This window comes from Strigops habroptila, chromosome 3 (genome assembly GCF_004027225.2).
Source record: "Strigops habroptila isolate Jane chromosome 3, bStrHab1.2.pri, whole genome shotgun sequence".
NCBI classification, from domain to species: Eukaryota; Metazoa; Chordata; class Aves; order Psittaciformes; family Psittacidae; genus Strigops; species Strigops habroptila.
Genome location: NC_044279.2, coordinates 70,437,696 through 70,452,675, shown reverse-complemented (window position 1 = coordinate 70,452,675; position 14,980 = coordinate 70,437,696). Strand labels below are relative to the sequence as shown.

At 40.8% G+C, this 14,980-nt stretch overlaps 1 protein-coding gene across 3 annotated transcripts in view; it reads left to right on the top strand.

Moving 5' to 3' along the window:
* KIAA1549 (KIAA1549 ortholog) overlaps positions 1–14,980 on the top strand; it is a 152,667-nt gene that overhangs the window by 126,693 nt on the left and 10,994 nt on the right. For 2 of the 3 annotated variants that reach the window (XM_030478697.1, XM_030478696.1), the window contains 6 exons: positions 2,820–3,025; positions 5,741–5,964; positions 7,495–7,639; positions 9,309–9,542; positions 10,566–10,618; positions 14,193–14,338. In XM_030478697.1, coding sequence (XP_030334557.1) covers positions 2,820–3,025; positions 5,741–5,964; positions 7,495–7,639; positions 9,309–9,542; positions 10,566–10,618; positions 14,193–14,338 — 1,008 coding nt within the window. Of the gene's footprint in view, positions 1–2,819; positions 3,026–5,740; positions 5,965–7,494; positions 7,640–9,308; positions 9,639–10,565; positions 10,619–14,192; positions 14,339–14,980 lie in introns of all 3 variants that reach the window. The other variant, XM_030478695.1, reaches the window with a different exon arrangement.

The window sequence follows — 14,980 nt, the reverse complement described above, 5'->3', positions numbered from 1 at the left end:
CAAGTGACTAATGTGAGTCATGATGTACTGGGATACAAAGAAATTGAACTTTATCTGAAACTGCATACTCTGACATGATTCAAATACCAGTGGATCAGTGAAAGATTCCCATTGACTACCTGATTTTGGATTAGGCTTTATGTACCATGGTTGCTGTGTCCCTTGTTTTTATTTCAGGAGGGTGCAGGAAACAATAGCCTTTCCTTATCTCAAACTGTATTGGTTTTCATACAAAATCATAGCTTCCTGCAGAGCAACTAATTTTCTTGATGCTTCAATTAGTAGTTTCAACCCAGGGAAGAGTGATGAACATTGATCCTGACATGTGACCTACATGGACTAGTTGTTTAAACGTGTTCTGTCCAGTATTTGGACAGAACAAGTCTCCATTATTTCTTTTTTAGGCTTAACTGGCTAGTCTGAGATCAAAATTTAATTCATAGAGTGCTGTCTGATCACTTTATAAGGAAGATTTTCTAACCATGAACAACAATGTAAGAACTTTGAAATGAGACATTTCTTATTCACTCTGTCAAAACTTCTAAAGGAGCTCATTCATGTGTTGAGTTAGAAATCATTTCTCCTTTTGTTGTATGTGTACAGAACTGTGCAGTTTCCAAATTTCTTACCTACTTTACTATAATTCCATCTTAGTTTGTCCTTACAGACACATTCAATGTATGCACACAGATTGGATCTAAAGGTCAGATGCAGTTTATGGGGGGTTTTTTGTATGTGCATCTTTTCTGCAAAGGAGAGTAGCATATGACGTTACTGTAGAGCCATACCAAATTTTGGGTATGGGACTTTTGAACAGTGTTACAAAATGAGCATAAAAACTGTTTCAGCTAGGAGGCCTCTGCCAAGCACTTGTATATGTGTGTAAAAGGAAAGGTTATAGATTAAATGATAAAGATTCAGAGTGAATGCTCACCGTAATTTAATATATTGGTCCTTGCTAATGCAGTAATATGAAAATAACCTAAAATTTTATGTTGGAGGTCAGTGAGTGTTGAGAACTGCTGTTAGACTGGAAAGGCTGGAAAGAATGACTGATGCATGGGGAAAATGGGAAAGATGGATGCAGAAGTTCAGACTTCCATTGCACTGCAGGATTGCTCTGAGGGATTCACACTAACTGCTTCATATATCTTGTGCCCCTCACTGTGAGAGGCAATGCTTGCGTGCTTCTGAGAAGTACATGAAGATGGGGCTATGAAGATGACAAATGATAAAGATCATATAAATAGCTACGGAAGAGAGAAGGATATATTTCATTTAGGCTCTGTGTCTTGCAGAACATTTCGGGGACAGAGATCCTAAATGGAACTGTTTACCTTCTTTTTAAGGACACATCCAGGAAAGTCACATTTATAAATGATGCATACCATTTATAAATGTGTACATTTGACAATGCATTAATCAAATTTGAGAAGTATGAAAAATAAAAATTTTGCTTAGCTTGTGGCCAAATTGCTTTCCAGCCCAAAAGCAGTGTGCTGTGAATATAATGAAGTGTACCATGCCTTCCCTCTCCCACTCCCTTTTTGTGCTAGAAGAGTGAAGCAAAGGAACAAATCATCTACAGTCATCTGCAGAAGATAGTATTTACTCCTCTTCTGAACCTTGTACTTCATTACCAGCACAAGTTGCAAACTGATCAGAGCAGTGGCTGTTTTCTTCTTGTTGTCTGTTGGAGCTGGATCAGGTTCATCAACAATTGAATCTCTATCAGAATCAAACCAGATTCTCCTTCTGATTTGAATCTGAGAACCACAGCCCATTATTAGAAGTCTGTGCAAGGACATGGAACTATGTCCCTCTACTCTGTTGTGTTCCTCCATACAGAGAGTCACAAATCTTAATCTCTTATTGCTTATATTTCATGGTGAAAAGCAGTTTAATAATTTGTGGCATTACCATGTGGACAAGACAAAAGATTATTTTGCAAGTCTTCAATAGTTTTTGCAAGCCTAATCCACATAATGGTTCCTGTTGTAGGCCTATCTCTAACAAAGAAACTGAGAATCTTAAATATGTGCTTAATTGCAAACCACAGGGGTGATCCTTCATCCTACGAATTTCAAGCCTTTTGAGAGAGATGACCCATTTCTGTTGAAGTGATTAACTCTTGGCAGAACTAGGGCCATGACTTTCATGTGTATTGGTTTCCATAAGATTTTTTGCTGATTGTGTTTGAGTTGATTTAACCTCTTCAACGAATTACAACATGGCAATATTTGTGCAGCTTGCTTACTACTGTATTAACTGTTTATCCTGTCACAGAGAAGAAAACTGCTTTAAAAGCTTTAATCGGTAAAATGTCTGCAAAATTCTTTGTGTTTTGTGTGGGTTTCTAATGATATTTTTGTTTAGTTCATATATCACTCCTCCTGTCACTCAAGAAGTGCATTTTGCAGTGAGACATCTTTCATTGCTCTTTGAACCTCCATTTGAGGAACTTGCATCTCCTTAAGTACTGATAAGAGGAACCATTAGCAGTATGTACTTGAACAGCTTTTTATAGAGTAAAGTAGATTGAGATTTTGGTGGTTTGCAAATGCCAAGAGCTTGATTTACAGAAATGAAGAATGACAGCTCCCCTTCTGGAAATATAATGGAAAAATGTTTATAATTTGCAAACCACTGGGTAAACTTGTTGTGCATTAAATGTGAATCAGCTGGAAGGCCTATAGGGCAAATTAAACACAGATGGAAAACATGGCATAGTCTTGTAGCATAGCATCTGTAGAGCTTAGCATTTGACTGAGATAACCCTGGCAGCACTCCTTTACTCTGTATTTGTTCTGGTGATTTAGGACCTCCTCAGACCAGCAGTGGAAATGAGCAGCACTCATCAGCGTCTATCTTTGAACATGTGGATAGGATGTCACGTTCCTCAGATGCCAGCAGGCGGGTCCCAAGCAAGATCCAGCTGATTGCTATGCAACCAATGGCAGCACCTCCGGTTCAGAACTCGGTGCTTTCCGATCGAGTAGCAGAGACCAACAAAATTAATAAAGAGGTATTTTTAAAGTGCTTTGAATGTTTGTGGAGGACTGTATGCACAGCCAAGAGGGAAGTGAAAAGTATCCAGTTTCTTCTTATCAGGCGTTCCTCATTAGTTTCAGAGGAGTTGAGTTTTGACAAGTTACAGGAATAATCCCATTTCTGTTCAGAGAGGTAATCAGACCTGTTTTTAAGAGATACCTAAATCAAAACTTAAACACTGAGAGAGGAGCAAATTTGATGGTCAGAATACCTTGTGTTGCCATCTTTTTGCTAGTCAGCAAAAAATGACTTATGAGAGTTGTGTGTTAATTAATGTACTCAAAGAGTTGTGGTAAATGGCTCGATGTCCAGTTGGAAACCTGTAACGAGTGGTGTCCCTCAGGGATTGATGTTGGGACCCGTCCTGTTCAACATCTTTGTCGGCGACATGGACAGTGGGATTGAGTGCGCCGTCAGAAAGTTTGCCGATGACACCAAGTTGTGTGGTTCGGTTGATACGCTGGAGGGAAAGGATGCCATCCAGAGGGACCTTGACACGCTTGTGAGGTGGGCTGATGCCAACCTTATGAAGTTTAACCAAGCCAAGTGCAAGGTCCTACACCTGGGTCGGGGCAATCCCAGGCACAGCTACAGGTTGGGCAGAGAAGAGATTCAGAGCAGCCCTGCAGAGAAGGACTTGAGGGTGCTGGTTGATGAGAAGTTTAACATGAGCCGGCTTCAGTGTACACTTGCAGCCCAGAAAGCCAACCATATCCTGGGCTGCATCAAAAGAAGCGTGACCAGCAGGTCGAAGGAGGTGATCCTGCCCCTCTACTCTGCTCTTGTGAGACCTCACTTGGAGTATTGTGTACAGTTCTGGTGTCCTCAACATAAAAAGGACATGGAGCTGTTGGAGCGAGTCCAGAGGAGGGCCACGAGGATGATAAGAGGGCTGGAGCACCTCCCATATGAAGACAGGCTGAGAGAGTTGGGGCTGTTCAGCCTGGAGAAGAGAAGGCTGCGTGGAGACCTCATAGCAGCCTTCCAGTATCTGAAGGGGGTCTACAAGGATGCTGGGGAGGGACTCTTCCTTAGGGACTGTAGTGGTAGGACAAGGGGTAATGGGTTCAAACTTAAACAGGGGAAGTTTAGATTAGATAGAAGGAAGAAGTTCTTTACAGTGAGGGTGGTGAAGCACTGGAATGGGTTGCCCAGGGAGGTTGTGGATGCTCCATCCCTGGCGGTGTTCAGGGCCAGGTTGGACAGAGCCTTGGACCACATGGTTTAGGGCAAGGTGTACCTGTCCGTGGCAGGGGAGTTGGAACTAGATGATCTTAAGGTCCTTTCCCACCCTTACTATTCTATGATTCTATGTATGAGTATTGGAATATCTGGCCCACCTTGGTTTTCATTCTACACCATTCTTGTGGCTTTTCTGCAACTCAGGATGTGGGTATACAAGCAGGTTGACTCAAGACATTCTGGGGTGTAAATTTGAAGCACACTTACTGCTTCCAACTTCTGATGTGTTTATCTGACAGTAAATATACAGAAACTTCCTGCTTTCTCTGAGGCTCACGTTACTGTCAGCAGAATATGAGCATGCCTGGGGCATTAGGAGAGATGGTAATGTGCTGTGAAACCATATCATACCCTGCCTGACAGTACCTTGTACTGGGTGTAAGATGGCACTTTCTCATAATTCTGAGTGGAAGATTACTGAAACCTTTAACTTCACTGTGTTAAGATGTTTCTGAGTACCTTTCAGAAGAGAGGTGAATGTGTATATCTAGTACACATAGGCAAGAGGAGCCACAAAACAGAAACCCAGTATATGGCAGAAGACATATAATTCTAATTATAAATGTAAAAAGTAAGTCTAGCTTGTGACCTTTTCATATTTTTCCAGGATTTTCACTAGAGAATACACAAAAATCAAATTTTACTTGGTTTTTAATTTGCTGACGCAGATGTGTCCAGCACAGGCAGAGCAGTTGTTGCTACCTGATCTGGTGCCCAAGTGTTTTACATTGATAAGAATGATTTCAGTGAGTGTTGGGCCAGTGGTGTTACGATAGCTTTCCACACATGATGACCTACTCTTCATGGAATTTGAAAAAAAAGTGGGAGAGACGCATAAAAACACAGCCTGTAAGATGTAGAGCTGGTAACACATGTTCATCTAGGGACCTGGGCCCCTGTATTGCTGCTACATTTCTGCATAGCTTATGGTGGCCTTTCATGTTCAGCAGAAGCACTGAGTTATGAGCTCAGCTCTTTAAGTTCTCGCTGCTTACATGATGAAGGTCATTAAAGGGAATGGGTGACATATTTCAACACTATTGATCAAATGTATCTCTTTTTGACAAGCAAATGTAGATATAGCTTTACTGATTTTTTTCAGAGCAGTGTCACTTATGGCAGACAGCAGGAGTTTTTTGTGTTCCTCCTGCCTTTTGTTAACAAACTGCCACCTCTCTCTCATTGCACCTGCTGTTCTGGCAATCATATTGTGTTTAATAGTGCATCTCCCTGGGGAGACAATGAGGATACTGCAAAATATCCAAGAAAGAAAGTGTGTTTGCAAATTGTGTGACTTTAATCCTTCAGAGATTTGGGGGAGACAGGGGAAGCGGGAAGGTAGAGGCAGGGAAAGAGCTGAGGAGGAGAGGTTTACGGAAGAGCAGCAAAAAGTTTTGTTTGCAAAAACTACTCTTTTTTTTTTTTTTTCCCTCCTTCCTTCTTTCAGATACAAACAGCCCTGAGGCATAAATCTGAGATTGAGCACCACCGCAATAAGATTCGTCTTCGCGCCAAGCGCAAAGGGCACTATGAATTTCCAGTGGTGGATGATGTGGTGGTGGTGGACTCCAAAGAACAGCACAGAATATATCGCAAGGCACAGATGCAGATTGACAAGATCTTGGACCCTGGAGGCAGTGTGCCTACCGTCTTCATAGAGCCCAGGAAGAGGTAAGGATTCAAAGATGGGAAAGAGCAATTTTCTTTTAAAGTCAGCATCCAAAGGACATCAAACCTGTACTTTTGAACTCTCAGAGCTTAAACTCATTTTAATCACTAGTTGAACTTGAGTTATCTAGGTGAAAAAGTTTGAATTGTTTTAAACATTATTATTTGTTTCAGTATATGCCAATATTTTTTGTTTTCGTATTATTCTTTTACAAGTTCTCAACAGTGAATTCTCAATAAATAAACCCAAATGTATGAAAACTGTCTTAAAACAATCTAGCATTTGCTCTGCCATTTGTTTGAATAATTCTTTTGTGATGTAGAGGGATCAAGGTTTCAGTATAAGTAGTAAAAAAAGATACATGGAAAATTTAAACTTGCAAGAAATAATATTTTTATAAAGGGGGGAAAAGATCATAGAATCATGGTCTGGTTGGAAGGGACCTTAAGGGTCATCCAACCTCCCTGCCATAGGCAGGGACACCTTCCACTACACCAGGTTGCTCAAAGCCACGTCCAACCTGGCCTTGAACACTGCCAGGGATGGGGCAGCCACAGCTTCTCTGGGCACCCTGTGCCAGCACCTCACCACCCTCACAGGGAGGAATTTCTTCCTAATACCTAATCTACATCTCCTCCCTTTCAGTTTAAAGCCATCATCCCTTGTTCTGTCACTACATGCCCTTGTAAAAAGTCCCGCTCCAGATTTTTTGTATGCCCCTTTTAGGCACTGGAAGCTGCTCTAAGGTCTCCGCTGAGCCTTCTCTTCTCCAGGCTGAACAAGCTTCTCTCTCAGCCTCTCTTCATAGGAGAGGTGCTCCAGGCCTCCCTTGAACAACTTAAAAAGCTTGAAGATTCTGAATTCAAATGGCAAATTCACAAATCAAAGAGATAACCTTTCATGTATTCCCTCTGGGTAAAGAGTGTCACGGACCTGCCTCCCTGGTCTTTTCAGAGAAGGTCTTCCCTGAGCTCTGTTTAGGGTTTATGAATACTGGCACTTTGTTCCCAGAGCACTGGTACCCTGTGACTGCTTCCGCACTGATAGAAAGTAGCTTTTCTCTAGCTGCATGGGTTCCATAGCTTGTTTGGCTAGTAGGCTTAAACCCAACAATGCCAAGCACAGACCTTTGTTGGCAAATCTTTATGGTCTGTTCTGCTATTGCAGATGTGTTGACATTGGTCTGAGAGATCTGGAGAAGCACTGGGGGAAGGCTGGAGCACAGACAACTTTGGAAGATGAATGTAGAAGGAAGAGGTGACACTGGAGAGAGTTTGAAGGAGGAATAAGACAGTTTGGAGAGCTGCCAATGAGAGAAAGGCAGGAGTCAGATTTGAGGCTACCTAATGGGACTGGCATGAAAAAATGGGAAGGGGAAGAGAAACAGGGCTGAGGCAAGGATGACTTGAAGGGAATGGGCAGAGGAGTTTAGCCTTGAGTGGGATGCGAAGAAAAACTGCAAAAAGAAATGTGATCACATTTGTCTTGTTTGTTTGTTCTTTCTCTCTGCTTTTTATTTTCCTCCTGTTAAGTTCTCGAGCAAAACGTTCTCCCAAGCAGCGCCGGCGACATCAGATAAATGGGAGTCCGATTGATGCAGAAAAGGACAGGTTAATCACAACTGACAGTGATGGGACATACAAAAGGCCCCCAGGAGTCAATAATTCTGCATATATTGTATGTATGTCTCTTGAATGACAGGAGTGTTCTGATAATTGCAATTACAGTTGTGACATTCGGAGGTTTTTTGCCTTCTGACTATGGTCTATATGGCTAGTTTCAGTCCTATGTAGTTAGCGCGTAAATCAAAGTGAAACAGGGATTTAATTGGCATTGACAGTCTGTTAGTATTCAGCAGTAAAATTCTGCCATGTATTCCTTGATATTAAAGAGGCCAAGAACCAAAGCCTTGTTTTCATTAATGTCACTGTATTATGCACATGAAAGTGTGCTTGGCATGTTCTGCAATATCTTAAACATAGTTTCACTCTAGTCCAATTTGCTGGATGTTATATATTCATATGTTACAGAAAATTTCTTCCTTTGGTCTCACAGAATGGAAGACTCGGTTCCTTTCATGAGAAATATTCTCATCTTTCAAATGTGGGAATTAATTATTAATGAAAGAGAAACATGTCTTTGTACTACAGTAACTTGAAACAATTCTAGTGCAATGTCTTGAAAATTAATTTTGCTTACTGTCTAAAAAAGGCAAAGACACTGGAGAATGCTTCTGTTCAATCATATCCATGTCACAAACTGTATTTAGGCATCTTTAACCACTTCTAAGCAGACTTTACTAAGCTTAATGCTAATATTGGAAACCCCTGGACAGTTTTCATCTTGAAAGATGGTTTATTAATTTTTAAGAATTTCACCATTAGCTGCATATGCAGTCAGGTGACTACAATGTCTATTTCTGCAGTTTCCCTCTGCCTTCAAACGACTGTAATGATTTTAATGTTATGCTGCGGCAGAATGAATTATCATCTGAAGCTGTTTAATTAAGACATGTCACACAGCAAGCTCAGCCCCTTTGGCATCTATAGTGAGAAAGTACTTGGAATGCTAAGTTCCTGATAAAGTAGAGGCTTTTGCATCTTCATGACTGATTTTGCAGTTGGCATACAGTGGTAAGAATGAGCTTTGATAATAAGTCTGCTGCTGCAAAGCTCATTTAATTTCCTGTTACTGGTGAACAATAAGCCCATGTGGTAAGATCCCAGGTAGCAATTGCGATGCATGCCTCAGGTATTGCTGCTGTGAAGTGCTTATATTAATCCTATTCAGGTGATGCACCCAAATTCAAGTTCCATGCAGGTAACCACTTAATTGCATAACAGCTCCATTTGTGTGGTTTTCTGAGAGGTAATAATGCCAGTTTAATATTACTGCTGATGTGGTCAGTTGTAAGCTAAATACTGAATTAATTTCTTGGAACTGCAAAAGCTGCAGAGAAGTCAGAGATGTAGACAGAGCTGATTGTCTTTTATTCTGGGTGGGGCAGATGCTTTCTGCATGACTTCATTATGTGCTTGCAAACCACAAGATTTCTGTTATATCTGAGTAACTCCTGCAAAAAGCTCTGCTGCCTTGTCTGAGATCAGTCTCTCAGGTGACAGCGAATGAAGGATTTAAACAGCCAGCATTTCGTATGCACATATGTGCATGTAGAAGTGGGGAGGGTAAAGGGCAAGTTTTGTCCAGCACTGGCACTTGTACCATTTATCTCATTGTGGTTTTGGCAAAGAAAATGTTGCTCAGAATTAAGGTCCAGAGGGGCTTGGAAGCTGGCTGGTTAGGTCTTCTCTGTGGCTGCCCTTCACCTTCTTTCTGTTTCCTCCAGTCTGACCCAGACTTGCCTCCTGAACCTCAGACATCATCTTCAGCTGATGTGGGGAAGTTCCCCGGCTTGCCTTCCCACCCAGTCTCCCAGTATGTCCCACCACAGCCATCCATTGAAGAGGCTCGGCAAACCATGCACTCACTGCTGGATGATGCTTTTGCGCTGGTGGCTCCCAGCAGCCAAGCAGCCAGTTCCACAGCCATTGCACCACCCGGGGTCTCTGCAGGACAGCCGGTAAACAACACTCCTGCTCGAGCAGGGAGGGGAACCACATGCACCCAGTGGGGATCACCTTATGGTCCAACTCAGGCAGTAAACAACCCATTTAATGTGAGTGATGCAATTTAAAAGGCTTTTCTGGGCAGGTAGTTCGCACCAGTTGAGCCATGATCATTGTTGTTGTGCCCTTGCCATCAGGACTTATCACAAATGTGGAACAGTTTCTGGAACCTGGAAAATTCAGGAATGACCATCAAAAGATGGTGAACTTGCTTTTTAAGCAATACATTTAGATTCTTTTCCCCTTTCCCATCCCAACCACAGGAGAAGGTAGGAGTTTTTCTTTAGGATAACTTTTCTGTTCTTCTCAGTTATAATCTTTCACAGAGCAGTCTTGTTATGTCCAAGAGTAAAACTTTATTTTTTTAAATGTATGTGCTAGTTCATATTTTGACAATGAAAAAAGAATGTATTTGGCTTAGGTCATATTTTTCAGCAGGGTATTCAAAAGCTTTCAGGAAGCAAGGGATAGGGAAGCAGTATTTCTGTGTATGATTTTTTGCATTTTATGGAGCACTGAGACACATGGATAATCTTTCAGATCATCTCAAGTTCTACAACAATTCAGTACAAGTTTCATAATGCTATTGGACTGTTCAGTCCAAGTCCCATGGTCTCTGCTGCAATCTGCTGCTGGTTAAGGTATAAAGAGATCTCCAAATACAAAGCTTGGTTTGCTGAAAGTTTTAAGCTAAGTAGACTTTGGAGAAGCCTTGATCTTCTGCAAGTGAGAGAAAGTATTTTTGAAGGGTTCTCAAGTTAAGCCTCTGATGAGACAGAAGAGACTGCTAACCACTGTAGCAGCGATTCACAGATCTTCTTGTGCTTCTGGGTTTGTAAAACCAAGCTCTTACAGATGCAGTCAAGTCACACATACAGACCTAGTGATCTCTGCCATTCACCACTTAAAAGACTAACAGTGGACTTCCCAGGGTATGCATTTTTATTTTAATTTGGGTTCTTTTGTTCTTCTCACAGAGATATGTGGAATTTGGAATGACTCCGCCAACAGCACCAGGTCTCCTACCAAGGTAGCTTTTCTCTGATAGAATTATCATTTAATATTTTCCTTGCAATTCCTCCAGAGTTCTTACTGGCACTGGTATATTATTATGCAAAGTACTGTATAAATGAGAAGTAACAGGAGTCCAGATCCAGCCTGTGTAATTTATTTATGTAGCATGAATGACATACATATGCTCTATGGAATCCAAGCCTCCATTTAAAAGAAATATGTTTCTAGCCCCTTGGCTATAGAGATATCCTTCCAAATACTGAGTAAACCACCGAGTTTCAGCTTTTAGAGAGCCTGAAACAGTTACTCAGATGCATGTCATTCTCCCAGTACTCTTGCTTTCATCTTGTTTCTGTAGCTTCGGGGCAACGCTCACTCTCAAAAGCTTTCAGATGGCTAACAGATTCATTCTATTTTTAACCAAGTTGAGAACAAATTACAGAGCATGGTGACCCTCCCAGAGAAAACCTGCCCTGCAGGCCTATTGTTATAAAATCAGGGGGAAAGAACAAATTTTCCATCTTCTCCTGGTCTTGCTGTGGGAGAATCATGTAAAAAGAAGAAAACAGTTGTCCAGGTGACTGTTAATTCCCCATTTGGTGTCTGTGTTTTAACTACATGCGAAGTTGGACTCTTGAGTCGTGGTACCCACTGTGGTCAGATTTGTCTCACCCTCTCCAAACTGCTGCAACTCACTCAAGTGCTAAGATGGTGGCCTTGAGCTGCTCTCCCATTATCTTCTTCCAGTTCTCCATGTGAGATGAAATCCCACTGGTATCCATAACATTCATTAGATTTCACCTAAAGTCTCTGCTGCCTTGCAAACTTGATGGTAAAATGGTTATGAAGAACTTTACCCATTCTTCTGCAAACTGATTTTTGAAAGGGACAACTAGAAAAGGAAGAGGCTCTAAACACATTTTCTTACTTAGGACTTGGCTGAAGGTGACAGTTTCAGTGTGAGTGGAGCATACATGAAATGGCATACAGTATAACATGCAGAGTATTTTTTGTAATTTAGGTTACCTTGAAGATTGAGCTTTGCAACTGCCAACACAAAGCATAACCAGTTGTTTGTTAATGAGGATTTTCTCTTTGTTGGCCTGTTACGCATTCAGGGAAAATGTGATAAATTAATCATGAAAGTGCTGTAACCCATGTTAATACAGCTGAGCAAGATAGTGTCTTTGCAACGTATTTTTTGCTCAAAAGTTTATCAACATTTGGCATAGGCAGTTTGGATTTCTGTAAATTACAAATGAATGACATCATTATTAATATTTCAAATGCTGGCAGATTAAGCTAACAATCTGCAAGGTCGTTCACTTTAACAGGAAGAATTCCTGTTAGAAGGCTTCCTAAAGCTTGGTCAATAGAAAACAACTGGAGAGTTGTCATGCTTGTGGAGTGAGGGTTATGCTCAAATTCAGAAGATAATGGTAAATTGATAGAAACAGTGCACCAATTAGAGGAAGGAAAAATAACCTGAGGTCAGTATGATTAGGTGGCATGTATCAATGTCATAGTCCATTGGCTTAAATATCCAGTGCATGGAATAATAGTTGTGTGACTGTACTGTTCCCTTCTCTGTACAAACACAGCATCTTAATGGAGTGGAACCAGCCTGGGTAGAAAAAAAAGTGAATGTAAAAGACCTAGGTCATGTAACACCTAGGCAAACATGAAGGCACAATGAGCAGCTTTTACCAGAAAATGAATATTGCATCATGCAACAGAGATAGAGATAGTTAGCCATAGTGGATTAGTGGTGTAAAATTGATTTTTGGGGTGGCATCTCCCCACTTAAATAAATAACTGGAGATTAATTCTTTTTTTTTAATGAGCAAAGACGAAAGCTGTGTCTCAGTCTGGAAATAGGAAGGAGCACTAGAAAGCCTCTATGATACAGATTCAGAGCTGTATCCCATTTTTATACTCTTTGTATTGATCTCTGATGATAAACAGTAGCTATATCTATTATAAAGAAGATGGAGAAGAGAGAGTGATGGGTTATTAAATATGCACCTCTCAAGTACAAATCCATCAGCCATAAAGGATATGCTTCCTTTCCTCTGAAAAACTGGCACCAAACCAATACATTTGCAGGAATATATTTGAGAAAATATTTTCTTTAGACAACATCAAAAAATTAATCGTACTTTATCAGCTACGAGATTCCAGCTCAGCACTGCGGTCATAAAGGGCCAGATGATCACATCCTTTACTGGTTACAGTGATTAACATAAGGGATATTGTTAAACATTACCTACCCATTCAAGCATTTATTTTAACTAGCTTCTAAGACTGGTTGGAAATGGTTTCCTTTAGGTTTGCTGAGTGGACAAGTGGGATTGCTTTCAAGGGAGCTGGGGAAATTTTGGCACTTCCACAATGGGATTATTGCAGCTTGAACCCCTTACACCGCCTCCATTTAATACTGTATGCCAAGTAGCTAGTACTTTAATTTACAATTGCTTGTCTGTTCCTTATTAGGCTCTTATTTGGCTTTATTAGGCTATTTATTATTATGTCAACTTTCTATGCTATCTGGCTGTCATGTAGGTAGTTTTCCAAATGAAGCGCAAATCAAGAACAGTTTGAATTAGGTGTAGTCACAGGATTTTCCTGTAAAACAAAAGGGTGTAAAACTTGAGTTCTTGAGGAATGGAATAGGCTGCAGTCCATAGCCTAGAAGGGGTTAGATGCACATGTGGTAAATGGCGTAGAAAACTTGTCCCTAGTCCTCACTGCATGTAATTTCATCTGCCTGAGTTAGGGTGTTTGTCTCACTTTGCTTCCTTTATACTCATCAGTGAGAGGCTCCTGCAGAAAATGATTTAGTGAACCTAATCTTTTGCTTTGAATGCCTCTTGAGGAGCGTGTCTATCTTCTTTGATCACACCTGGAGTCTAAGAGAGACCTAAGCATGTGAAGTTTGAGCATCCACACCTCCACCATATCGACAGGAATCAATAATCCTTGAAAACTTAGCTGCCATCAGGCTTCTAAAATATAATCTGTCCATGCCAGGGTTAAGATATGTTAATAGGAAACATAGGAAAAGCAGCTGTTCCATCTCCTTCTCTACTCCTGTTCTGAGAACGAATTATAGGGTTCCTTTTACAAGTCCCATTACCTTGACACAATTTATGAAGTGAGATTGGTGACTGTTTATGCCTCCCGATTTGTGTGCCCAGAAACTCTTGAGTAAGAGTCGGATTTGTTGCTGAGGTAAGCAGCTACATCACTACTAAAGTCTTATTTTTCTGTTTTTCTTTTTCATTAAGGATACTTTTTTCTCCAAGGAGAAAACAACATCCGTGGACTTTTTTCTCTGAATTGAGGATACTATAGGATGTGAAAAACACACGTGTGTGAAGTTTTGTTAAGAGTTTATAACTCTTACTGTAGTGCAATGCAGGTCATGAAGGAGGAATATACTCCTCAGATGTAATTATTTTCCTCAACATTTAAGGTTAAAATGTATGTGAAAAGGCATCATAAAGAGTTGTTGTATGAGGTACACCTGCATTACTGTTTCCAGTTAGGGAGTTCACTTATTGTAATCTTGAGTCCTTACTTCTCCACAGGCAGAACTTTGGGCCAGGTTTTCTTCAGCCTGCGGAGTTAATGCACCCAGACCAGCAGCCACCTGAAGTTCAGTATTCCTCCAGAGGGATATACTCAGAGGAAATGCCATCAGTGGCACGGCCACGACCAGTCGGAAGCACTGCAGGTACACTTCACTGAAGTTGAATATGTGCTAAAATAACTGATCATTTTCTGTATCTACTCTTACACTGAGGTCACCGTTAAGACATCAGTCTCCTTCAGCTGCTACACTTGAAATGTGATTCTTGTCTCCACTGCCAAAAAAAAAGTGATCACAAAGTGAGGTTAACTTTACATCCATAGGACGTTGCAAAAAAACGCAGTGCTTTGCCACCTTTTTAGTATCTCACAAGCATTGGTTATCACACAGCATATTTTCAAAAAACCCCGTTCTCTAAAAATGGAAAATTACTTGGTTTAGAGCATACAGCGTATGCTGACTTTCCACTGCCAACTGTTTTATTGTACTAAATGAGCTAACTACTGCATCCCAAATCAACCTGCTAAATAGCAAATCTTTTTAATACTTCTCTGCATCTTTATTTCTAATTTCTCTTCCTAGAAACATGCAAAAAAAGCAGGATCTTTTAGCTTCTGATGATATTATCTATTGCTGCTCTCCTGTATAAAATCTCCCCTTCCCTGATTTGCTTGAGATAATTTCCGTAGCACTCATCAATGCCATCATGAATAAGATTCTAACGTCACACGGCAATTAAGCAGCGAACACTGATTCTAAGAATAAAAGATGCTATTCTTATGCAAA